General features: G+C 41.9%; 2 protein-coding genes across 5 annotated transcripts in view; both read right to left on the reverse strand.

Annotated features, from left to right (window-relative positions):
* The window catches only part of SKIL (SKI like proto-oncogene), a 237469-nt gene that overhangs the window by 201512 nt on the left and 8219 nt on the right, over positions 1-27738 (reverse strand). For 2 of the 4 annotated variants that reach the window (XM_049803994.1, XM_049803993.1), the window contains 5 exons: positions 27469-27566; positions 25807-26045; positions 25371-25612; positions 24039-24263; positions 15866-21020 (listed from right to left, as the gene is read on the reverse strand). In XM_049803994.1, coding sequence (XP_049659951.1) covers positions 20859-21020; positions 24039-24263; positions 25371-25612; positions 25807-26045; positions 27469-27566 — 966 coding nt within the window. In that variant the 3' untranslated portion in view covers positions 15866-20858. Of the gene's footprint in view, positions 1-15865; positions 21021-24038; positions 24264-25370; positions 25613-25806; positions 26046-27468; positions 27567-27738 lie in introns of those variants that run through there. The other 2 variants (XR_007506445.1, XM_049803995.1) reach the window with 2 other exon arrangements.
* On the reverse strand, positions 1536-12237 carry CLDN11 (claudin 11). The gene is made up of 3 exons (XM_049804021.1): positions 11753-12237; positions 8890-9054; positions 1536-2722 (listed from the first exon to the last, which is right to left on the reverse strand). Exons 1-3 carry the CDS (start codon positions 11976-11978, stop codon positions 2490-2492), a joined length of 624 nt encoding a protein of 207 aa, XP_049659978.1. The 5' UTR covers positions 11979-12237; the 3' UTR covers positions 1536-2489.

Raw genomic sequence — 27738 nt, forward strand, 5'->3', positions numbered from 1 at the left:
ACCAGTTTCTGCTGAGGGTCCCCAGCCCCACATGCCTGAAGATGTCAAGTTGCAGCCCAGTGGTGTGGGCAGCAAAAAAACCCCATAAGCTCGTTCCTCGTGGGTCACACACTGCAACCCGAGCCCCTCCAGCAACACCAACACCTTGCCAAAAAACACCCTCGAGCATCTCGGAGAGGTTTTCCCGGTGCTTTTCCCTCCCGGTTCGCTCCAGGGCCGTTGGCGGGGCAGCGTTCCAGCAGCTTTCTGCTCTGAGATCTCCCACGCTTCCATCGATCCCCGGGGTTAACCGGCCGAGCCGCCGGCTGGGTCGAAGCCGCGGGCAGCGGCGTACAATCCACAATCCCCCCGGGGTCAGCCTGCACAAGCTGGCACGTCTGTGCGCCGTCCCTTCGCCCGTGGCACCCGCACATCAATGGCAGCACTTATAGCGTCTCTGCGGCGCGTACAACAACTGCCTGTGCCCTGCCTCTGATGTAATGGGCACAAGTGTCCTGCCGCCGGCCCCCCGCGCCGCTGCTCGCCTCGGGTACGTTGCGTAGGACGGCAGCGATGGGGAGTTTACGCCTTCGAGACTGCTCGGTCTTAAAGGCAGACGCTAGAGCTGCTGCCTAGCTCTTGTCCGTGCGGGCAAAGGGTCGTTGTGGAGCACAGGAGTCCTCCTCTTGACTCCTTTTAAACGCTCTGGCCTCAGTTTCCCACGGGAAGGAGGCGAGGGGTGGGAGGTACAGCCTCCTCGCCCGGGGCTGCGTCGCCCAGTTTGGCTTCTCCAGCTGAAGGTTAGACCGAGAGGAATGGACAGGCCCCGATCCACCCAGGCTTGACTAGCAGCCTTGTCTTCGAATTCCTCTCCCTCACCCCAAACAATTTGGCTGGTCCTCTCCTCTGCTTGCTCAATCCCCTCTCTTCCCACACCCAACACCCGGGCTCTTCCCTGCATCCATTCCTGAAGAGCAGCTCTTCCTCTTCTCCTGCTCCTGAAGCCTGGCTCACACAAATTATTTGAACTGAGTTAACATCTCCGGGAACAGATGGGGTTTTGTATCAACGTGATTAAATTGCTACAGGCTCTGGTAAGGACAGAGTTAGATCGTGATCTTACACGGTTTTAATCAGAGCGATGACCCCAGATCAGGCTCTTATTTTAGTTGAGAGCACTTCCAGCAACATGACTTCTCAACTTCAGCACGCCCAAGCAGTGCTGGGGGTAAATCTCCACCGCCTCAGTAGGTTTCCAAGTCTCCCCGATATGAAAAGTACCACGAGTCGGTACCACTGGTGCAACGTTGAAAGAGCAAATGGATTAGACAGCGGTCAGTACCCTGTAGGAAGACTGCTCATATTTTAAATATTCCCCCCAAAACAAAAGGCCCACTTAATTCCACGGCACAGCGTAATCTCTCATCCTGAACGGCTATTAAAAAAAAAAAAAATCATAATCTTCAAAATCATTGGGAAATCCCTGTCATGGAAAAGCTAGCTATGGAAACGCACAGGAAGGAAGGAAAAATAAAGCCAGTGGTTGCAGGTACGCTGTTATTTATTGTACAGTATTTCACTGAAAGTACAAAGGCATCATCAGTATTCACCAGAATTGTATTGTAACGGGTACATTATACTGTGTGTTAAAACGTGCTACTTTAACGAGGCGAGACAGAACACAAATTTAGAGGAAGAAAGCAAGGAGTTTAAAAAAAATGTAAAACCACATTTTTAGTAACTGATCTGTACAAAGGAACAAAAGAAACCAAACCAGAGTGTGGGGATTAGAGCCCCCAAAGTCATTTAAAACTATATAAAAAGACACTGTTATTTACCACGTCATTAGGACCTTTGGGTTCTGTTTCCTTCATACTGATGACTGGGGGAGGGCGGGGGAAATATTGTTACTAAAATGATCAAACTCGTACAAAAGTATTTACAGAGAAAGGCAGAAAAAAATTCCCCTACTCTTGTTGCAACAAGAGAAGCATTTGCCCGGTTGGAGAGTACAGCCTTCCTCCCTCCCCTCTCGCCCCAACCGTGCCAAGGCAGGACCTTGAGCAGGGGAAAGCAAAGAGTGATGTGGGGGGGAGGAGCTGCCGGAGTCCTTCTAACAACGGGAAAGTGTCTCCCTCGTTTCTGTTTCGTTGCTTTAAACTCTCCTATAATCAGGGGAGCTGGAAAAGAAAACCAAATCCCTAAAACCCACACGACAACCCCAAACCATCCGAGTCATCCCGGTTGCAAGAAGATGGGGCGGGTGGTCAGGACAAAATGTGGAGGACCAGGAGGTAGGGCTGGCTGGAGCTTTCTTTTCGAGAGAAGGGGCGGGGAGGGGGGGCAACAGATGGGGAGAATAACGCTTCAAACTACCAGACATTTGTGCTGCTTTTCTAAACCTTCCCCTGGGAGCCTGACAGCAGCGTGTGTCAGTAGAAGCAAACCCAGGGCACACAAACCCACCAGCCAAAGCATCCGACGGCAGCCGTGGGACATCCCCAGGACGCTTACACGTGAGCGCTCTTCGCGTGGGTAGGGGAGCTGGAGCCCGAGGCGTAGTAGAAACGGTTTTCACCGAACGTCTGGGCATCTCCCGAGCAGCAGACGATGACGCAGCCGCCGAAAAGGCAGAGGGCAGAGCCGATCCAGCCCGTGTACAGGGAGTAGCCGAAGCTCATAATGGTGGTCTCGCGGTGGGCGCACACGGGAAACCAGATCGTCGCAACGACGCCGCACATGGCTGGGGAGAGAGGGAAAGGAAAGGTAAATCCAGCACGTAACCCCACCGCGGGGACGCGAAGCGCGCCAGAGGGGAGGGAAGGCTCCGCGGGACCGGGGACGGAGAGCGAGCCCGTCCCTCTCCCTCGCGGTCCTGCGGTGGGACCCGGGAGCGTCCGCGTCGGGGCTCGGTCCGAGAGATCTCCGAGCAGGAGGCAGCGTCTCCGAGACGGCCATCTCTCTCAGGCATCGACAAACGAGAAGAAAAAAAACAACCGCCGCTTGACGCCGGTAGATTTACGACAAAGGAAACAGATTTGTTCCCTAGAAATATCTTCAAGGGCGAAGAACGGAAGCCATCCCTGGAATCAATGCTCCGGAGAGCTGCGGAATTAGGAATAGATTAGATATGAAGCGAGACCGCGAAAGCCGTATGCATCGGTGAGACAGGAAAATCGGAGGCCCGGAGCCAACTGGTTTAAATCCCTATTTCTGCATGAACTCCGGCGCTACGCCCTCAGCCCATGTCAATCAGCATCTCTGCAGTTGCTCTACTGAACGGTCACGTAAACATTAACGACGTATCCCAGCACTTAGCAAGACGGAACAGGGTTTATAAAATACAAGCAGAAAATGGGCAGGGACACAATAAGCAGCAGTACAGCATTGTTAGGGGGTTTTTTTTTTAGAGAAGGAAATGTCTCACCACTCTGGAAAGCAGATTCCACTTCCCTGTGGAAAATTTCTCTAATCAAGTGACGGGGACAAAGCCAGCAAAGCTCTCTAGAAACCTAATTAATTGAATAGAAAGGAAAAGAGTATTTTCCCTAGAGTCTACAGTGGGTCAAAAAATGACTGCAGACTTCAAATTTTGCTTGAAATTCCATAGGTTTTTTTCCACGAAAAGCAGGAAGGCTGCCGCGGTGTTGTTGCGAGGACTGCCGGGCAGGTGACGTGCGGAGTAGATACCCTCCGGACAGTAAAGCGGGTACAAATTCAGCGTTCTGCAGGCAGCCAGGCTAGGGACCAGAGTGTTTCGGTGTGCGGCACACGTGCGTGGTGAAAACACGAGCCCGGCGTTCTCCTTGTGCTACACAAGGTCACGCTCGCTACCCTCGCTAAGGGCCCTACCTCCGCCCTGCAAAATCCCCCACATGCACCGAGGGCAACAGGAGTTGATGGTGTTAATCACCTCACAGGAGCAGGTCCTAAAACAATACTTCTTTATGGCCCCTACATCTGAGAGGAATTAATCTGTCAATATTTACTTGCCTCCGGGACAAGCTGTGCAGGACTCCATCCTTGTGGCTATCTGGGAATCAGAGCAAAACAATAACAGGACCGTGGCAGCGTTACAGATTTCCACCGACTGCGTTAAAAGGTATCTGGAGGCGGTGTCAAAAAGTTAAGGTTGCAAGAGGGGGAAAAAAAAGGGGGCGAGATTAAAAATAAAATTGTTTAGTTAAAGCAGAGAACAAACCATAGCTCCTGGCCGGTACAGCAGAAAACCCATCCCCAATAGCTGCAGTTATTGTGAGAGAAAATATTTTCTTATGGAAAAGAGAAGAACGTTTGAAGGATGCTAATAAAGCCAGTAATAATTTGGGGCCTCCTCAAAGCAAGGGCCCCGCGGCTTTGGAAGGAATTTCTGGAGAAGGCAGGGAGGGGAGAACAGCGTCTCTCCTGCGTGGGGATCAGTCCTGCAAAGAGCTCGTGAGCCTCTAAAGCTTTAAAACAAAAATGTATCAGTTGGGAATCCACAAAGCATTCTAATAGGCCCCAGAAAAAAAAGCTTCTTTGTTGTCCAAAAAGACACAATCATCTTTTCTTTTTCTGTCAGCAGTAAATACATATATATATATATATATATATATATATTTATGTCCATGGACTATAAGAGCCTTATCTACCCAGACCCTCCCCCACAACACAGGACCGAAGAAAACACTTGCACTGGGGTGAGAAGAGCTCTCAGGGACGCTAACACAATGGCATCTCTTGTGCCTGTGGCTCAACGACATGTAAAACCACCTTATTTTAATGCTGACAATACTAGAAAGCTGCGAAACACAGGCCAAGGACTTTGCACGGGTTAGTTTGACCTCTCTGTCTTCGGAGGCTACCAGCTGCCGTCAGTCACCAGTGACTCTTGTGCTCAGCAAGAAGAACTCCCTGAAACAGGACTGAACTTCATAGCTCTGCCTAGATTAGATCGGGTTGTAAATCCTCCGAGAAGATGTGAAAAGGATGGTCTGCAATTGCAATATTTCTTGGTGAACGCGAATTTTGTTCTAGCTGTATCACAGTGAAAGGCTGGGAAAAAAACTGATTTGCTGAGAAACCCAAAGGGATGGGAAAAGGCATTTTAGGGCAAGTTTCAAGGACTAAAATAGCTGCCTACAAGGAAGAACTCTTCGAATAGAAATTATTACCCTTTCTCTTTTGTGCTGATTCTGAGACGCTCTTTGTCTCTCCCTAGATACGAATGTCTTCAGATAGCAGAGCTGCTGTAGTCAATATAATCTAGCAGAAAAGTAAAAGAAAGTCTGCAAACAGAAGGAATTTTTTTCTATTAGACCAACTAAGTTAGATGAAGAAACAGGGATGTGTTGGGGCACACACATACTGGAAAGCTTGCCTGCTTTTTGCAGCTAGAGTAGGCAATCCTGCAAAAGTCATCTCGGTAATACTCGGTATGGTTGTCCTTGCTCCGTCAGATCGCTGTAAATCCATAGGGACACATCCCAGGCTCCCAACATTTCCAAGTCCTTTTTGACTATGGACTTGCAGTAGCTCAATCCGCTGAGCTGAAACTCATTACAGGCATAAGTTAATTCTGCATTATTCTCCATTACAGGCATAATTTAATCAGATAGACAGAAGTACACATAGACAAGAAGCACAGGAGGTGCTTGGGGAGGTGGGGGAGATAAAAGAGAATTATTGTAACTCAAGGGACAGTGAGTCCCTGCCAAACTCCTTAACAGTAAGTTAAAGGCTTTCTGCAGAAGAAAGAATACTTTTCTTTCACAGCTAAATTTAATTATGACTCAAAGTCACACAGATTTCTTTTTCAAAGCATTTGCTTGAAATAACAGATATCCACAATTTTTTTTTTTTCTCTCTGTTCAAGGCAATCTTTTTCTCTTGATATCTATGGTTTTACAAGTAAATCTCAGGCAGTGTCCAGAAAACTTTACTAATATCCTCTATTTAGTATACAATAACTAATACGGTCATTTTGCAGTAGTAATTCCCAAAAACTAGCTTATTTTTCATCTGTTTTTTCCCGTGGCTCGGGTCCCTCACCTCCATTAGGAAAATGCCCGCTTGGTTACCAGCAAGGGGTCCCCCGAATTAGTATCAACAACATGGGATGGGCCAGGGTTTTTCCATCAACACCAGCGTATGAAATGTTTTCATACTGGCTCAGAGCAGACCTCTGCTGACGGTTGTTTTCGGCAATAAATCAATTTGCTCGGACAGATAGGATCAAGCGAAGACATAAATACATCAGCAGGCAGGACAGGAGGGTGTGCACACAGGTTGCACTCTGCAGCCTGCTATTATCAGTGGACAGAAAAATCAATGGAATATCTGAGCCCATTGTTTTCCTGGCAAGTTTTCAACTTTTTTTTTTTTTTTTTTTTTTGGCTCCGCACTGTGTTTCAACCCCTGTTTTCCTTTTTAATAAATTTCAGTGACAAATGGCCATCCCTTCCCCGAGCAAGAAGTGAAGTTTGCCATGGGGCCAGCTCCCCTGACCACGTCTCCACTCTCTATTTCTGCTATGTTAGTGAGTGTTTTGGGGGTTGTTTTCTTTTAACCAGAGCTCTGGGAGTTGGTCTCCGCTTAGAGGAAAAGGCTGGAACCCGTGCGGTTGGGGAAAACCACGAACGAGACTTCAGTGGCCAAGTGGTAAATAAGAACAGTCCAGGGCATATTACTTCTAGAATGAAATGAATTTTAAGTCAGTACTATGACTTTTGAGCCCTGATTCATGCTTACTAAATGCTCTGGAACAGTAACACCTCGTTTTGCAAATAATGGATCATTAATCATCTTAAAGAATGTCAAAGTCCCAAGTTCTGTACATTTTTCTCCTTCCAAAGGGACTGTCTTACTGATCAGCCTGGAAAAAATTGGGGTTTGTAAAAATAAATGTGGGTTGGCTTTTTTTTTTTTCCCCAAAAAAACCCCACCAAACTTAAGAGCAAAAGTTGCTTATTTATTCTTCACTTGTGATCTGACAAAAAGAGCATTATTGTAATTGTGACTAAAACATTGCGACCAGGCTGCCGTTCCCAGCCCAGATCATTCAGGACATCACCGACATGAGCAAACCTCTTCACCTGCAGATACTTCAAAACTCACAGGGATAAAAACCAGTAAGAAGTCCAAATCTGACCCAAAGAGCGTTCGTCTGCCAATGCCCCTGTAAATACACCTTTCCTTTCTTCACAGGATCTCCTTAGTGGGAAAACCATGTTCTGAGGCGGAGAGGATCCTGGCTTCTGGACCACCACAACTCATCTCCTCCATCCTCTAACATCTATTCCCTCCCTGGTGTCACACCGCAGCAAGACCAGGATGGGAGAGGGGCACGCTAGACCCAAACCCTGGCGCAACACTGCAAGATACGGGATTTCGCTTATTCTAATGCAGCGTTACCCAATATTGTCACTGCAAATTGTTTGCCGCCTGCATGCTGAGCTCTGTAATCCTGTTGCCCTTTGGGATTTAGGGGCAATATTCCCTCCTCCGTGTCTGCAGCCATGCAAACAGGGTTGATCTACAGCACGGTTCTCCTTCACTGCAACCGAAAACTCGTGTTTGTTTGCCACAAAGTGCAGCTCTGCTGGGCCTCCCCCCTCCTGGGCAGGGGCAATCCGGCAGAGCAGACTCCTCCGGCACCAAGATTTCATTCACAGACAGAAAAAACCCCCACTTTTTTCTATCATTTTGCCAAGCCCAAATATGTGACTCAAGGTTTCAGGAGAGGGACGAAGGCCACGTTCCGACAGCTCTCTAACATGGCTGTTCATGATCGGGATGTCCTGAATGGGCCCTATACCGCTGATTTTAGGACTTCCAGCTTTGGCAACGTGCCCTTAAACCCCGCAGACACTGAAAGGGCCCCCTCGGTCTCAGTCTCTGAGATTTAGGACGTACTGACTCGTACTATCTGCTTCTCACCAGGGCACTGGAGGAGGGACCTCTTGCAAGGAAGGAGCGTCCAGAGGACAGCCCCTCCGAGCGTGCAGCTACATCCAGTGCCCACTTGAAAAAAACATAAGGAGAAGAAGAAGATGGGCATGATGTCAGCGCGGGCTGCCAGCGACCGGCAGAGCCACACAAAGAGGCCACTTTCCCTCACCCCTCCTCCTCTGCCGCACAGACGGGTAAAAACAAGGCACGGCAGCCTGTTGCTGAGATGACGAGGCTTCAAAAACATGCAGGTGTTGGACTGGGGACAATGAGCTCCACAGTCTGCGCTGCTCAAAACAATCTCCTCCGCAGGCACTGGGGACGGGAAGAAATTCCCAGGGGAACTTGGAGGCCAAGGGCAAGGCTGGCCAGAGGGGGTTGGGAGGCACTGGGGACATGCCAGCCCTCTTCCTAGGTCCATGCCAGCCCTCTTCCCAGGTCCATGCCAGCCCTCTTCCCAGGTCCATGCCACCTCCTTGCTCCCTGCCCTGTTGTCCCCGCAGGACCAGCAACCCCTCAGCCACGGGCTTCCCTTCCCACAGCCCTCAGCTTACTTTGATCCGGCTGCATCCGCGATGCCCAGGGAAAATTCGGAGGCTATCTGTTCCCTGTAAGTTTAGACCCTTTTCCAAAAATAGCATCGCTTCCACAGCAAACCAGCAAAACCAGTGCCCGCAGGCTATCGCCCTCCCGCAGACACAGGCGGTGGTCGTGCCCGCGGACTCCACAAGTCAGTGCACAGTAGGGGTTTCGCAGCCCTCCCCTCTTCGCCCTGCTCCACTCCCTGCCTCCTGTCTTCGTCCTCCCACTCCTGTTCGTGTCTTTTGTTCACCCCCACAGACCGCAGCGATGCTGGAGATCGTCAGCATCAGCCCAGCCTCGACAACCGTCCTTTCAGGTGAAGGTCTTCAACCACCTTGCACCGTGCCATCCCGGAGCAGAAGAAGAGCTCCAGCTCTCCACACGCGGCGGGCACCTTACCCAGGAGGATGATGAGGATCCCTCCCAGTTGGGAACGTCGGTACTTGGCAGCTCCAGGCTCATGGCCCATCCGGATGCAGGGCAAGACCGTTATCAGCAAGAAGATAGCGGGAAGACCCAGGACGGAGGCAGCGATCATCAGTGCTCGACACGCTTGGACGTACCCTGTTGGCGAGGCAAGGAAAGAGGATTTTGATTATTTGGCACGAGAGAAGGAGGCCTTTGGACAAAGGCTCCTGTTTGATTAGCTCCCAAGACTCGCGTGGAGTACGGGAGAGAGGTTCAATCCTTTGTGTAAACAGTTAAGACAGCGAGACTGCAGCGCAGTGATTAGTGAGCACGGGATGTGGAGGCTCAGAATTTTCCAACAGACAAGTAACACTGCCTGGAAAACATGAGCTCTTCCCAGCAAAACAGTGAGAAATCATGGAGCTAGGAAATACGGGAAGGGAAAGTAGGAGAAACAGCTAGGAAGGGGTTTTCCTGTATCTTTTCATAGAGAGCGCTTTGATTAAATAACAAGAATTTGAAGTCTTAAAGAGCAGCTTGCTGTGAGCAGAGGAGGTCCACAGTCATCCAGAGCAGGGCTGAAGAGTTGAAGACCCGTTACTGAAACAGGCAGGTCCGTGAGATACTACCACCGGCTGCCCTGAGGACCGTTGGCCCGGGAGGAGGAGGGATGCTCAGCAATCCCAGCCACGTCCCGACGCTGCACCTCAGGAGTCCGGCGGGGTTTCGGAGGAGCCCCGTGGCTGGTACAGCTCTTCGAGAGAAGAAATGACTGCACTTTGCAGAGCTGCTTGAGTTGCCATAACCAAGGGCCATGTTATTCCTCTGGGTCCCTGCGGACATCACGGGATTCCCTGGCATTTCATCAGTCACCACCCCTCTCCTGCCTGGCCCTGTGCAGCAGCAGCCCAACACAAGGCAGTGAGGAACAACAGGGGCCAGGGACTGTGGGTGTGCCGGACAGGGCCGTGACATTTCTACCACTCTGTGAGGGTCTTTCTATAATAATGTATCATTTTTAATATGTTTTTATATATTATGTATATATAATTTTTTATATATATCGATATGAAATTTATATATAAATAAAAACAGGTCATTACTTGCAGGCAAAAGAAAAAGAACAAGTGTCAGATTTGCTCCAGTGCCTGGTGAGCCTTCACCAGCTCTTGGGACAGTCTCAGCAGAGCGAGTATGCTGGCTCTCTTTCCCCTCTTACTAACAAAACGAAGCTGCCACATGCAGAGATGGAGTTTCATGATGCCTCAAACAATACCAGCAAACAGGGGCCTTAAGCAAGTCCTGCTGACATAGGGGTAAGACACCAGGAATGAGGATTTTACTGTTCCTAGAAATGCAGACTCTGTGTATATTGAATATTTGCTTGATTTTTTTCAAGAGGAAACTTAGCCAACAAAGTTGCCTGAGGAGTTCAGGGCAAAAGATGAGACCCTAAACAAAGGAGATGGCAGTGCCCAGTGAGGTTTCTGTGCAGTCGATCCCAATTAAGCAAGAATACAAACACATTCATTTTAAAGACTTGACTGAGGCAATGTTAAGACTCTAAATACATTTCATCTACCAGGCACACCAGGATAAATTTCCCTCTGATGGAAAGCTATTGGTATCAAATAGGTTACAAACAGAAGCGTTTGTTTGTGATTTGTTTCTGCTGGAGAGAAGCATTGCTTTTCTGCTGCTGAAAGACCTTTCATTCGATAATGTTTCTTCAGGACAGGCCTTTTCTCTGTCTCCTGTGCCGGATCATATTGAACAATGTTAGCAGTAAGGAATGTAAACCGACTAAAATAAAAGTATGCACACACAGAGAAAGGGAGAATAGGAGCTAGTCTGAGAGATTCACCATTGCTAAGCACTATGTGATACAGACGATGCTCTGTAACAGACAGAAATTCGGGAATAATCTTTCCAACCTCTTGTGAAATTATTTTCACAACAGCTTAAACAAATAAATAAGGAAACTTGAAAGAAAACTACAAGGAATGGTTATTTCTACCCTGTCAGCTCTCAAAGAGGCCACTCTGATGTGCTAGAGGAGGTGCAATCTAAACCATAGCAGAATGAAGAAGCGCTACAGAGTTAAGGGTGATTGAAACAGGTAAGATCATTAGCTAAACTCAGAAGGACAAGACCACACAAGACTTTGGCAGGTTGAACTAGCTGAAAAGATGTATTAATACTGATTAAACACCTTGCTTGATTTTTGCTTTGCAGTAAACTGGGTGAAAATTACTATATCATTAGAAAACATCAAGACAAGTTAAATATCATTGCATCTGTTTGCTGTGTAAAAGTTCTGTCTTCCCTTACGACACGCGGGAAGCACAAGACCATCAAGACTAATGATGATCTTCCAAAGATTAAAAGCCATAGCAGCATTAATAATAGACGCTGAAAGATTCATTATACTCAAAACCATTTTAAGGAATAGAACCTTAACATTTGTAATAGTTCATCATCCTCTCAAAGCAAAAGTCGAAATACTCTATCATACCTCAATATGCTATATGTGTTTTGCAACGCAGTCGAGACGCAAGATGTGAAAGGAACGGTGAGCATTTACTAAGAGCAAGGATTAAACATTAACTGGACTTTAATAGCCCCAGATAACGCGTGATACCTGGGTACAATTAAAACCAGGTATATAACTTAAGGAGAATCAAGTTAAGAGCTACCATTCACATTCTTTAGCGTATTCAATGGACCATCTCCCGCGCTGACGAAGCTGAAGGAGCTTCACCATCGATTCCTCCGGCAGCAGGACCGGCGCTGCTCGGAGCCAGGCTTCCCTCCTCACCTCCGGGTGGGAAGAGGGAGGCCGGGACACACGTACCTGGCAGTATGAGGATGTCCACCAGGGGTTTGCAGTGATAGAGACCTGTCGCCATGACACAGTCTGCCCACAGCCCCTTGGACCCCAGCTCGTCCATTTTCCTGCAGGTGGTAATGGTGTAGCCGCAAGTCACCACCCAGTCGTTGGTGGCCGTCGCCACAACCACCCCGATCCACCCGATAAAACTGCAGACAAATCCGGCCAGGTGCAGGCAAGTGGCCACCATCTCGATCCCTTGGAGGGGACAAGCCGGACAGGAGAGCGCCCGCGGGGGTTCGGCAAGGCCGGCCGCCCAGCTCCCGGCTGCTGGGACCTACTGGGAGCGGGAGGGAACGGGGTTTTGGTAGGATGAGGTCCCTGAGCAGACACTGCTGCAGATGCTCGGCTGCCTCTGCCCAGCTCCGTCCCTGGGAGGGGTTAGAGCTGCCTCCAGCCCCATAACGCGTGGGAGGAGCGAGCGGGGAGCCCCAACTTCTGCCGGTTCATCGAGGGAGTCGGAGGGGAAGGATCGTGCGGAGAGGAGGAGATGCAGGATTACGCCCACCCCTGCCTGAAAAACAAACCAGGCTGCTTTATTCAAATGCAGACAGCCCGACTATTCAAAATGTAGCGTCAAGGGAGGAGAATCGAGGCAGTGTTTTCCGGCTGAAGACGAACGGTCACGCTGGCACCTCTTCTGGAAAGATAGGGCAAGAAACGTGGTGGACAGAGTTACTCCAGAGGTGGAATCTGTCGCCTCACCAAAGCCATCAGCACGGCTGCGGTAAAAGGACAAAATCAGTCTTGGGTCTTTCCTGATGTTTTCAGTAACTGCAAAACCGTAAGAGATCCATCACTGCATTCTCTGCTTGTGCCTGGGTTTTCAGAAGTATTAACTAACACTCGACCAGTCTTGAATGCATGTTTAACAGCACCTTATTTCCACTTCTGAATGCTAAAATTAAAATGAGCGGCTTTTTTCCCAGACTGATTACTGGTGTAAATTTTAGTCTACTTGACAGAACAAGGAACAGCCCACTTCAAAGTGTCAAAAGAAGAGAAACTTCACAGCCCGTTCTGCATCCCGAGAAACAGGCAGGCAGGATATTTTCCTAACTTTGCTTTGTATTTTCACAAACACATATATATGTGTGTGTATATATATATATGTTATCGGGTGCCAACACATCCCTAATGAAATTTTATCGTTGTGCGTCCTCCAGCGCTTCGGATTTTGCAAAGGCGAAGTTTGGATCTAAGCAGATAAAACATGCCTGGAGAGACCACTAGTGGAAAGCTGTCCACATTGCATGACGGGGGGGGAAGGGGGGAACTGGACAAGAAAATGACAGAAGAATGAATTTGATTCATTCCCAGGGCTGTTAGTGACAAGGAATTATTGGAAGCTACACTCCAGGATTAAGGTCCCAGGAATGAAATACAACCTGCTCTTCATCCAACGGGGTTTTTTTTTCACTTTACTTGCTAAAGAATGGGAAAACAGGAACAAGACCATCCTAAGCTTCATTTGTCATGTTCCTTAGATTCAAAATTCAAGGACACGAGGCCACAGTTTCATTTTGTCAAAGCTTCATCTGAACGCTGGAGTTACTACATAAATAGCTGCAAATTATCTTTGAAGAGGAGCTTTTATAATAAATGGAAATTTGATAGTTGTTTTCACATTTCTTTGATATTGTTGGTTACTCCTCGTTTTTTTTCTATACCTAGTTTATGGTATTTTTGTGAAGCCATGATGCCATTGACTTTCCTGATGTGATTCCACCTTTCTACATAGCTTATTCTTCTACTGCACCCACTTCAGGCGGAGCATGCTGTTACTTATATCCAACCACCATTTTCTTGTTGCCTAGGGTTTAGTTCTAGATGGATTTAATCTTTCCCCAAACAATATTCCTGCTTATTTATTTTTCAGGAGATAAGCTTGTCACCTCGCGAGTGAAACTAGTGTTTGTTCCACTTCTTGGACCACGCAATTGCATCAGAGAGATCACGCATCACCTCCTGAATTCAGAAGGAGGTGAGCTGACTCAGTTTGCAGTTTTTCAGTCTAGCCTTTCCTCCATCTAACTTTATAGCATTCTGTAAATTAAACACCTGATCTGTTTGTATCAAGTATAAATGGACATAGCTTAATACTGCTTTTTGATTAATACCAGGCGTAAGGATACTTAACCACTTTGGGATGACTGATCCCAAGCTCCGACATCTAACGATGCTGTCACCACACAGTCCTTTGGAGGCTAAAAGCCATGCATATTCTCTAAATCACGCTAACACTTAGATTTCTAATGTACTACAAAGTATTTCATTTTTCTTCAAAATACCAGAAAAGTTTGCAACACCTTGATATCCCATTTCACCCCAAAGCTGAGATTAGAAGTGTTTTACATGGTGATAGTGCAGGTGCATCCTAATGCACAAATCCCAACATTTTTGAAGGTTTATGGACATGAATTTGCAGGCTGTGGACACATCCTCCTGTAATTCAGTCTCCTATAGTTACGGTTTCTTTAACCACACAAGTTTCTTACACTGCCACGGCTTCCTTCACAAATGTATTGGCCAAAGAGTGTGCAGCAGCTCAACAGGCAAGAAGTGAATTTTACACTTCAGTAACTAGAACTACTCAACAGTACTCAATCTGGTGCCCACAGGGCACAGTTTGAATTATTTCATTAATGTCGATAGAGACAGGAAACGTTTACTATTTTGTCAGTGTTATAAATAACACCACCAATATTTAAGTGAACGTAAGTTAGTATGCTACAAGTGGACAATGATTCACAGGATAATAAAAAACAAAGAGTAACTTCCCAGCTATAAGCTAAATAAACTGATACGGCAATATTCTTAAAACTTGCCATTTTTAAAGCAAGTGCTACACATGCATTTATTTCAGCAACAGTGTGAACACCTTAAAAAATCCATCTTTTTACCCTGTCACTCAAGCAGTTTTTCCTTGATCAGCAATTTTTTTTCCTGACAAATGACACGCGTTGCAATTAGTCATACTTACACAAGCTATCAACACCCTATGACATTTTTCATGCAAATGACTCACCTTGCATTTTTTCTTTGCAGGGTTTGCAGCCCGATAGCTTCTCCCTTGCTTAGAAATACAGCTGTATAAAAATATAACATGGGATGCAGAAATAAATGGGGTTAACTCTTTAAGTGGTAGAGCCAGTTGTTCATTTTCTTCCATACTAAAGGCTGAGGTCATCAAAATATTACCAATTTCATCTTCATCCTGGTTAATACCGCTCATTTCTCTCTTCAGCTGTGAAATACAGGCAAGTTCATGGTAGCATTAAGGGTTTGCAATAATCTGAAACACAATCGGGATTCCCTATATGCAAGACCAGTACCTTAAAACAAGGACAAAGCATTTTTGCTCTGATCTGAGGGGAAGAAAAAAATATCAGAGTACGTGTATGTGACCACGCTTGCTTATCTGTCAAAAACCCCCAAACCCTTAGTATGAATAAAATCACCTAGAAAATCTCCAAAATATTATAGTACAAGTTATATTCCTTTACTTCAGTCTGGATTTTTTTAAGTAACCAACAGAATATAGCCTACTGTTGTAATTGAAGGAGGCTCAACCTAAAAGACCCATTCCTATACAGCTTACAGGACCAACTCCCTCTTTTCTTCTTGCCTCCTTGCTCCCTCTTCTGAATTTTCGGCTGTTTAAGCTCCCTGATGGCAGACAACAACGTTAAACAACATAATCACATGATTTACATGATTTATTGCCAAATACACAAGTGGTTTTATTTACACATATAAATACCGAATTTATGTCAAGATACACAGAAATCCTAGTGTCAGTATCCTCACAGAGCCGTAAGAGCTTTAGAAAACGGACTCGTGGTGAGGGAGGGCTGTTGTTGTTGCAGATTTTGCTAAAAAGGACCTTTAGAAAACAGGGGACCTGCTGCAGGCAGCGGGAGTTGTACCAAGTTTCAGGGTAATCAGGGCTTAATTTACTGTAATCAAAGCAAGGAAGACTCTGTCCTCCTTAGAAAAGCACCGCTGTTAATCACCTTCCAAAAAGTCAAGTTTAGAAATCAGTATTCAAAAATATTACGAAGGCAAGTGTTCTGACATTACAGTTCTTTATTTGTTTTTGAATCCACATCTATACAGGTATTTACAAGGCATGAAAATGGATAACAGCACAAAATACAATTGAGGTATAAGCTAAGAGCACAGTATGTCATGTTTCAATAAATATAATTCAAAATTTGTAAACTAAGTGACCAGATAGATGCATCTTGTTTACTAAAACCATATAAAATATCTGTTAAATCTCACGTGAGGTAGAGGACAGTTTTGTGTGTCATGTAATGCAACCACAGCAACTCTAAAACAGTAAAACTGTACATCATTGGCAAAGTATTAAAAATTGTTGAATGCACTGATCGTTTTTCACAGGATTTTACTATGGTTTCAGAATAGTCATTCAACCTGTTGCCTTGAGCTAACACAGACTCCGTTGTTTTGCAGCTACTTTCTGTAATTTGAGATAATTATACTGGCATGTCAACATCAATAAATATTTTTGAGAGTGAGTATGAAAATGCAGGACAGATTTTGTCAATCACAGAAAGCAACATAATGGCAACAAAATATTTTAGACCAACTTTTTATTATTTCCTAGAATTAGTTTAAATACAGTACAGCTGTGCTTTCTTTTAAGTGAGGTATCTATATTCAAAGAAAAAGAATTCAATTGACATTGTTACATTTAATCGATTTTCAAATAGCAAAATTTTATACCATTTGTTTGCTGTGCTTGATGAAGTGCTTAAAACTCATTTTTCAAGCATTTTCCAACTGAACCACTAACCCTGAAAAAAACAATTTTCTAAGTAATGGAGACACACTACAAAATTGTCGTGCAATTTGTAAGCAGTAACTGCTTTCACAAAAGCTAAAAAATTTATGTCTTTTTGAAATAGAAATACGCAACAAACTTCTACAAGCTTTCTGTAATGAAAACTGATGAATACTCACACTACAGATGTAATGAGCAAAAGGAAAATTGAAATTCGCAGCTTTCTGCTGCTTACTATTGACAGCTTAAATAAAATAACTGAAATATTGCAAGCACAGATTAACAGGTAGGCGTAATTATGTCTTTTGTCAACTTCACGTTATAGAAAACTCTGTTGTGTGGATTAATTACATGAATTAAGTGCAGAAAAAATACAAAGTTGTTATCTTTACTGACAATCAAAATATATACTCTACAAACAAGTGAATTCTAGGAAGCTGACCATGACAGCATTTCAAGGCCAACTTCACGACTAATGCTAGGAAAGTTTTCCAAAAATTTCATAACACATTCTAGCTATCCCCTCCCCCAATATAAAACAAGAATGTATGAATAAAACATTGTGACTTCTAAAATATGGGCCAAGACTTATTTTTTCAGGCCACCAGTAGCTTTATGCTCCCACTCAACTTTTCCTACTTCACTAATTGCATTACGCCTTTACTATATACAAATGATTTTACACCTAAGCTATCAATATATTAAATATAGAATAAAATTAGTTTAAGAATGTGAAACATAACTACATTTATCTAACTACTCAAACTAAACGATATGCTTTACAAAAACTAAGACACAGACTTAGTTAAGTTTGGAGATTTAGTTAAAATCTCTTTCGTCTAGGGATACGTGGCTACACTGTGAACCAGGGTGCTTTCAGACTGCCAAAATTACAAGAGTTTTACTCTCTAATCTCTTATATTTTCTTGATTAAAGTACACAAAGCATGTGAAAGTTCTCTTTTAAAAAACCATAGGAGCAAACTAGATATTCACCTTGAATCCTACTTACTTTGTTCCAAAAGGTGCACTAGGCAACTTCGACCTTCGTCTAGGAGTTTAATAATGAAAGTTTCAAAATGATGGACAATTTTAGGATTTTTTCCTACGGGCTTCACGTCACAACTATCTGGGAAAATCACTTCCTGCCTGAAAGATCAGCAAGCAATAACTGAAGGCAAAACACAAATAATACATAAAATGAACATGCTATGACTAAAAGTGAGGACCTAATGACAGAATTAGTTTCTACCATTAAGCGTGCACTTAAGTGAGGGCCCTTAAGTGTGCATTCCAAGTTCCTACATTAGGCTGTAAAATAAACCATCTCATATAACTAGCGTAAGGTGGTGAAAAAAGTTCAACATATATTTGTTCTAGAACTTATACAGCATTATTTACAACTTACTAAAAAACTATCTTTCAAAGACTGTGAACACACAAAATCTATGGCACATTTATGTATACATTATTACTTAAAATCAGTATAAAATTAAGTCTACGCATACGAAAATTATTTACGTTAAGTAAAGAGCCTGAAAGTAGTATTTCAGAATTTTAAGAGGATTACAATAATTTAAAATGCATTCTAACTTTAGAGTAACTAAATGGAATATTTACAAAGCTACTTTTAAAGTCATTTTAATAAATGTTCCATTAGCTTTTTCAGCCAGATGTTTTAAAAAGATTAGGAGGCCTTATCTGCAGCTGGAATCATTAAAAACTTCGTATAGCTGCTCGAGTTCTTGCAACAGTGAAAATATTAGTACAAACTATGGCCACCAGCATTTTAATAGTCTACAGCATAAGCTGGTTAACAGCTGGTTAAGAGATGCCTGAAGTGCTGGTTGAGGCACAGGAACCTATACTAGGCTATACTAGTACTCCACTGCAATTACCACCGCTGAAGATCAACCGGTGGCAAAAGGGGAATTTTGAGCAGAAGTCACATAACATAGACAAGACCCAAATGGAAACGGAATATACAGTATTCTAATATAATAATCCCATGAGGATTCCATACATTCAATGGCTAAGCTATAAATACTGCGGTACATTAGTTACTGCAGCTGTATTAACGAGTCTGTATGGCCTTATCTACACTGACAATCGAACAAGTCTGGTTCAAAACACTGATACTGAAAAGCAACTAGAAACGACACCTTTTGATCCTTTAATAATACCCGGATGAAACTTTCAGTTTCCCAGGACAGTGTTTTCTTACTTGCCCATCTAGCTAACCCAGCGCAGGTTCTGTCAATCAAGTGGGACTACTTCAAGCTCCATTCCCTAATAATCACACTTTTACCAACATTCTTGCCTCCTCTCCCCATAGCCATGTTTTTGGTGGTTGTCACACTGAAACATTGTGTTTTTAAAGCAAGTGGTGCATACACAACCAGAATCATCTATAGTCAGCACCTTTCCTTCCAAACCATGCTGCGAAGACAGGCTTTTTCCTTTTCGTTTTTTTTTTAATGCAAAAATCTGGAGATGGAGCTGAAGAAGGGAAAAATCTAATCTGGGTCTTCTTTTTGGATCACCACTGACAAGGAAAACTGTTTGATATTTTTTCCTCTAACCTGCTTTAATCATGAGTGTAAATATGACACAGTTCATAACAACGTTGTACACAGTTATAAAAGAGACATCTTATGCCTCCATGACATTTAATTTACCAACCCATTTCTCATTCAGTTTAAAGATATGTGCAATTTTATCTTTCTCTGTGATATTCAATCCTCTTATACCACTAAAAGAGAAACAAAAAAGAACTCGAAAGTTTTCAGTTTTACTAGTTCAGGAAAAAAAATAAAAAATGTAGGCTTTTACTAGTGGTTTCATCAAAAATGAACTGAATTATTAAGAGAATAATAAACCTAAGTACCTCAAAACCAGAAGCTAAAGCACAGGTGAAAATTATGTAGTGAAGTACTAGAACTACTAAAATATTCCTAGTCACTGATATAATCAGCTAACATGTCAGCTGTATCAAACTTTTTGGAGAGAAGTGCAAAAGAGTGTTTCTTCATCCAACTTCGTAGTCATGCGTTTAATCCACTAGGAACCAGACTTCTGAAGTACTCAAGTAAATGTTATATATACATAAAACAGTAATTCTGTACAATTACGCATTTTCAAATGTTATAGCTTAACAAACATGCTGTATTTCTTAATTCATGGTAACATTACCATGCCATTCAAATACAGAGACTATCAAAATGATTTTCAAAGTGCCGTATCTCAGAATTTTATTTTTTAAGTTATTATCGCAATGTCAGTTAAGGCCTGTTCTACTTAATGAAAGAAAAATCCACAAGGTGGCAAGAAGCTCAAAGTGTGGAGGCTTAGGGTGTTAAAGAAACTAATACATATTTTTTAATAAATATTATTTTTCTTGAAAGCATTAGTATCTGAAAAACCAGTTAAGTCAAGCCTTCTCGGTTTCTAGAAGGAAAAGCTCCACCTTTAAACCTTTTATTAATGTTTCTTTCATACCTACTATATAGAAGAAAACAAAAGAAAATATGCAAATTTTTAATTTCCAAAGATTCATTGTAATTGTAAATTTTTTAATTTATGAAAAAACCTAATGTTTTCTTCTTCCAGCATGGCAAGCAAATGCTGGCTCTAAAACTCTTCAGATTGATAACGAGTTGTTAAATAGAAAATACTAAAAAGACCAGCTTGGCTTCACACAATGAAATTATGGGAAAAATTCACGCCGGTAAATCACTTACGACAATCAATCATCTATCATTGTCACAATTTTGAGTATTATCCTACAGATGAAAAGCTGCCTTTACTTTCCCCCGTTCAAGAACACATAATTCTCACTGAAACCCAAACTATTTTGACCTTGAAGAATTCAGAATTTTTTTAATGTACTTTTATAAGTGAATGTGCAATTGAAAGCAAAATAAAGATCACCACATATATTTTAACAGACAATGCTAAAAGATATAGAGTCCTCAAGACTGCATTAGAAATGGACAGAAACTGGTCACTCTAAATCAAGAGTTTCATATTTTTCATTGAGAAAAACACCAGTACAAATAAATGCAGATTTTCATTGGTTAGGAAAATCTAAAAATGTATACCTATCTATTTATTTATATATATGTATATCTTCATCTGGACTTGTCTGGGAAATAGAAATCCATAGAGAATACTTTTTCTTATCACACAGAAATTGCTCACAATTCATTAAAAACCAAAACACCCTGTTTGAAGGACACAGTCATACTTCCTCCTCCAATTTCTATTTTCCTTTTCCATTTTTTGAAGATTTCAAGATCTGTAGCTTCAATTCCTTTATCATCATCTCTAACTTTTCCCTTGCCTCTCGTTCTTGTCTCAGTTCATCTTGAAGCTCTTGTCTATCTGCCTCTGCATGATCCAATCTCTGTCTCAATTCTGCTAGCTGTAAAATAGAGAGGAGAGACACAGGCAGAGCAAATTTTAGCAAATTTATTTGCAAATGTCTACTATTCATTCCAAGGTGCCACTAATGACCACTGTATGCATCAGATACAAATATTTCTGTTCACCAGTATTTATTAGCTCATCTTCTACAGTTATCAAGAGTTATGCAGTTGCCTATTACAACATTAGCAAGTGACATCAATATGCAAAGTTGCATAAACATCATACTATACTAAAAAAAATGGGAAAGTCTAATTTTTAAATACATATAAATTCTAGTTACATGAGCTGTCACACTAGACCATGTGAGTAATATATATAATCTGTTAGGAAGATTGTGATGAAGTCTGCATCAGATGTTTCACAAATCCCAGAATAAATAGCACTTTTCATTTCCCAGGTTCATTTCTCTCACCTGACAAAATATTACTTCTTTATTTCAAAGCCTGAAGGCATTTCTAGAACAAACAAAACCACCAACACTGTTTTCTGCTACCTTTTAGCATAAATGAAACAGAATTACCAGAAATGAGATTCGGAAAATCTTGAGCATAACTGCCTGTGCATTTATGTGTGTGTGCAAATATAAACATGAGTCCACCCCAATTTTTTGTGAAATATTTTGTGTTTCAAAAAAGAAATTAAATAATTTTTTCATCTTTGGGGTACAGTAAAACTCAAACGTGCTCGAGTGTCATCAAAACTTATTTAAAGTGAGATCTGGAAATGCCTGAAGAATTTTTCAAGTGTGGGAAAGTTACTGTCAAATTCCTTATAGGTATACTACCAGCTGTTGAGGCAGGGAGGAGACTGGTAAATAGTTATCTTCTCTACCATTGATTTAAGGGGTTCTCTACAAAAAGACCTCACTGAATCTAAAAAATTCATCTGCTTTTATAATGATAGGTATCTATCTGATCTAAATCATCACTAAGCATACATCTCACTGAAAATGAAGACGACAGCTCACGAGAACACAAGAAGCAGGAGCATACAGGATCACTGGTGTTCGCCAATTGCTATAAAACGTACTGGGCAAAGGAACTGCTGTGCTGATTTTAGAGGAACATCACATTCAGTGGACTTTCACCTCCGCTTGTATAACTGGAAATATTTAAAAGGTTCTTCATATAACCAGAAATATTCAAGCAGTTCTTAGACAGCAACAGGCTATTAACACAAGTGTTCTGACTCCACTACTTTAAGTAAACTGTTGCAGTATGATAATGCCCACTGTGTGCGTGTTGCAGCACGTACTACAGAAGTACGGCTCTGGCTGAGTTTTGATTCCCAGCTCTAAGGAAAGGTTCCAGTACTGGTTATACTGCCCTATTGTGATTGACAAGGTAAAGCAACAATTAAAACAGACAATTCAATAAAGAACTGTCTAAAGGCAGAGAAGACACTTAGTGCATCTTCACACAGGCCTAGAAAGAAGAACAAACATTTAAGCAAGTTGCAAATCCCAAAATACTAATTCTGTTTAATGTACAAAGAGGGTTTCTCCCAGTCCACAGTTCCCAGAGAGAAAGGACAGCCTGGGCAACTGCTTTAAGAATACATTGGATTAAGGCTTTTTTTAAAGGTTGTATACACAGCTTGGGAAGTGGTCTGTTGCCAGGACCTCTGTTTAACTCGGGTATTTCTGACAGCTGCTTGGAACCTATGGTCCAAAATCTATCATAAGATGTGATAAATGGAGAAAAAGGTTTAAATTATATGTTGCAAATAGCTCTACCACACAGGTAATAACAGACTAAACTTTCATGCAAGGAACATATTTAATTTTCAAAGTCTAACTTCAAAAGAAACAATCAACCAATCTCCTTGGGGAACAATCTATGGTTTTTACCCACTAAAGAAAGTGAGCTACACAACCCATATAAAACATGCTATACATGATTATCTTCATAAACTAGAACATGTTGTTACTTGCAGTAATAGGGCTTGTACCAGATGTTTAGTAAATCAGGCCTTAGTCAGAGAGGATTATTTCTGGCAGCAAAGGCTAGGAATCTGTGGAGTGGGATGTCATGAAATTAAATTCATGAGAAGGATTTATGATGTTAGTCTCTGCCCTACTCCCCAAAAATACCAAAACCTGTCTCTCAAGTACTGCCTGTTTCTTAGTTTGAGACAGTAAGAACAGGAAATATATACAGGTATGATCAAATGACCACAAAGGTTTGCTAAGCCTAAGTTTTAGATTTTGTTTACTTCAAAAAAAAAACCCCACGAAGACTAGTTTTCTGTGACACAGTACATAATACATCACTACACATTTAATCATAACTGCAGCTGATTTTGAAAAGGGGCATTCCAAGGCTCTCTGTGGCATTAACTATATTTTTACCATTGGAATGACATGAGTAACTTCCAACATAATGAAGCAATAGTAAAAGTTAAAAGGAAAGAGAAAAAAAAAAATCTCCATTGGTTTTGACATATGAACCCTGGAAGCAGGAACGAGAGACAAAAATATGATTTTAATTTCCATGAGAATTCTTGACCAAATGCTTTGACAGAGCACAGAAGTGGGCTCATCAGATAGTGCAGAAGGTTCCACCACCAAGGAACAGGAAGAGCAGCAAGGTATGCTACTAATCTGACAAAGGTGGTTGAGAGGTTTGGATTTTATTTTTTTTTTAACATAAAAAGGAAGAAAAAGAGGAATACCTTATTTCTGTAACTAAAACAAGAATGTTTTCATTCTCTAACATGGGCAAGCCTATATGCATTAAAAACACCATTTGTTTTAAATGAGGATGTAACAGACCGTATGTTTAAGACTACTATTTCATCAATAACATCATATGTTTCTGTAAGCTGCATTCTACCTCAGTTTCAATCAAGGGACAGGGAAATAAATATTGCTGTTACTGTGACCTATTTTGGTATTCGTCTATAGTATCAGAACACATGTAAAAGATGAAACCTTAAGGTGGCTGAGCATTAGCTTCACAATTTCATGATACACTAAATACGGTTTGGTTTGAAACTAACTTTCCCTTCTCACCTGTGCTGCATATTCAGCTTCTTTGTCTTTTTCTAAATTGGAGTCACAGCTACACTTTTGCTTCATCACTTGGTCCAGTTTCTTCTCCAAGTCTCTCTGCTCAAAATAAAATTCTTCCATTCTTTGAGCGTGCTCTGTCTGCAAACATTCAAGTTCTTTTTGTAAATTCTGCTGCTCTTCAGTTAGTTCCTTCATAGCTTTAGAGTTGCTTAACATTTCCACTTCCTGTCAAGAAAAATCAGGATCACATACACCTTGGTTCTAAGACCAGAAAAGCAAAAAACTGAAATTAAGTGTGTATCTGGAAACAATGAGGCCAAACAGACCACATTTCTCTACTGATAACAACAGCCTGATAATGGTATTAATCTACTTATCAACAACAGCCTGGAATTCTGTAGCAAGCATTTCATTTTTTAAGAAATTATTTATACTTCCAAGTACACGGAGCTTTGAGAAACAGATTCACAACTTCCAGCAGTGAATCTCAGAAAGCAGCAGCACTGATTTACTAAAACATACTTTGAAGTTGTAAGAAGTGCATCATGAGAAAACAGAATGAAAGTGTTTGATCTCTTCTTCCACTAAAATTTTGTTATTTTTTTGAAGTCTTAATTTTTTTTTAAACTTATTTACAAGCTTTACCTCCCACAGCAGAACAACTTAAAAGCAGCAGCTCTAGGGCCCTATCTGAGCTCACAGATTCTGAGCTTAACATTAAATAAACTAAACTAAATTAAAATATTACACCTGGTCTACAAATGTAAGAAGGAAAGACAGTATTTACCTTAATTCAGAAAATAGAAATGAGGCAAAATCACAAGTGAACACCAGCTTCTAATGTCATCCATTATTAGAAAAGCCTAATAAAATCCCCCTAAAAACAAGGGCTTATCAAATAGAAAAAGGGAGGTGGTACTCTTTTTTTATACAGGGCAGTGATAAGACCACTCCTAGAACACTGATGTCTGCATCTTTAAAATCCTGAAAAACTGAGAAATTTTAGAGGACTTAAACTCTATTTGCCAAAATACTTAGATGTTTGGAAAACATTTTAAAGTGAAAGAAGTAGTTTTCATTTGGATAAAAAAAGAAGGAGCTGCTTGAACACAGTAGTTGCAAACTGAAAAGACACCAATTATTAGTGGACTCCAAGCTAATGAGCATAAGGGATATTCAAAATTTGATGTCTAGATTCAAGCTGGGGGAAAAACTATCTGTGTGTTTTGGTGTTTCTAAATTAATGTAGTCTGTGACATTGATTCTAGAACCAGCAAGCTAACACCAGTTTTCTGATGTCAAAAGTGAAATGTACTCAGATTGGCACTGTACCATTTGAAGCTGCTGTTTCCTTCGCAAAATAGTATTTAGTTTTTCTTGCTGTTTGATGTAGGTTTTCATTACTTCTTCCATGATCCTTCCCTTGTCATCTTCACAACTGATGTCTTTCATGAGAGTGGGGGACAAGGTTCGCACATCATCACCTACTTCAACGTGGCTAGAGTCTCTCATGATTTTGGAAGAAACACGTTCACTTTTTCCACCTCTTGCAGAACGAGTTGACACAGGTGGATCTATAGAGAAAAGAAGAACACAGCATAATAATCACAGAAAATTAAACTTCCAGAGGTGAAAAAAAATGCAAAGAAAACTGAAGAATTTTTGGAAATCTGAAGTGACATCACAAAATACTATCTTGGTGTTGAGCTTTCCAAAATTATATGGTATAAAAATTGAAAAGACTTCAATGTAATTTTCACTTACTCACCTAAACATTTATGGTGCTCCACGCCAGTTTTCAAGTCAATTTTTTCCTGTTCTTCAAGAGAAAGCTCTGGATAGGAGGCAGTTTTTTTGTGCTTTCCACTACTGAGCTTCTTTTCCAGCTGTCCAGGTGAGGATTTAATTACTTCTGAAGCTCTGACTGTTGTTTTTGCAACATCTTTATATTGTGATGCAAGAGACACATTTGGGGCAACCACTTTATCACACATATAAAGGTAGTAACTGAAACAGTAGAACAGTAAAATTAAGAATGAAAGCTAAGGCATAATAAATGATGACTGGTAGAGAGCAGTAAGTTTAATTTAACTTGATTTCCAACTGTAAAAACTTCAATGAAAAATAAGCACGTCCCTTTTAAATTTTTCCTATACAAATGGAAATCCTAATGATCCACTTTATCTTTACTGAGTAGATTATCTAGATAAGGTTTTGAGGCTATCAAACAAGAGGATTTTCCAAACATGGCTGATTAAAAAAAAAATCATATAGAAAATCATATGAAGTCTTCATTTAAATATAGAGTGGAATTAGAATGCCACTGTATCCAGACTCTCTGGCATTTTCATAATCCTTATATTAGCAATGGAGGATGGGGGAAATGATCAGTGTAGCAGGAATGAGCATATCACTTTAAATAGCAAAGGTGTGTACTGACAGCACTGGGGTATGTCTAAGAAGAATGCTGGACCTTCCTTCCCACATATATTGAGCAACCCATCTGGATTTTCACAGCTCCTGGACTCCTGGGAGCATCCTTCTGTACTGAACTAACCTAGCCACTCAGCTTTTGTCTAGTACAGAAGGAAAAGGGTGCGAAATGCGTTAAGGTCAGTGCCAAGATAATCAGTGTCATGATGCTGCAGTTAACATTGCCGTCTTCAATGCTTTCCTTTCTCCTAGTTCTGAAGGAAGGCACTGATAGAAACAGCAAACTGAGGGACCATCACAGAGGTTCCACCATTCATGTGTTTGTGTGGGAATTAGTTTGATGTACACGTGTTGCTTCGATGCATGCTGCTAGTCAAGACAGTTTGATCTCACCCGTATATGGTAAATGCATACTCACATGGGGATAAGAGTAAGAGGGACGTCAAGAAAAACTGTTTCCCTCGTTGGTGCAGATGACAAACTTTGTACTATGTTAAGGAAATGCACTTAGTTTCTAAAACCAGGAAACTTATCAACAGACAATTCAGTTGTAGCCATTGTTCTAGTGTGGAAGAAAGCCTTCAAACACCTTTTACAAGCCTTTTTTGAAAGGAAATTAAGTTGCACTCATGGTAAACAGGGCCTATGCAGCTTTCTACATGCATGCATTGCATTATAATATGAAAGATTAAAAATCATCTTCTATCATTCCTACTCTGAAAAGGGAAATTGTAATTACATTTCAATTGTATTGCCTACTGAAGAACACTCAGAGATCACAGCTTGAGTCTTGTACCAAAAACCACTCATAAGCAGTTCATTAATATTTACACTAAGGAATGCATAAAAAGTTAGGGTTCAATTATTCCCTCAGAGTTTTCCTAACAGTTCAGGTTGCAAGTACATTTTTTTCAGTTTGAATTATCTTTAAATAGCCAGAAGTATTTAAATACTTGTGCATACAGTGCTTACAGTTCTACACAGGAAACTCAGTTACCTGGGATGGAAAAAGGAGGGTGGCTGAGGATCAGTTTCTGCTTCTTGCTTTATAACTGGATACCACTGCGATAATTCCAGGCTCTGCTGTGAATCTGCCTAAAGAAAAGATAAATTGGCAATTGGAAGATGAGTACATGTTATTTACATTTTCATGAACTCAGTGGAATGGCATTTACACCATTAATACATATACACCAGAGAAACTGGGGTACTGGAAAACGGAGTGTCTTTGGCAGAGATGCAGGGTGATGCAAGCCACAGAAGTTTC

This window comes from Accipiter gentilis, chromosome 6, assembly GCF_929443795.1.
Source record: "Accipiter gentilis chromosome 6, bAccGen1.1, whole genome shotgun sequence".
NCBI lineage: Eukaryota > Metazoa > Chordata > Aves > Accipitriformes > Accipitridae > Astur > Astur gentilis.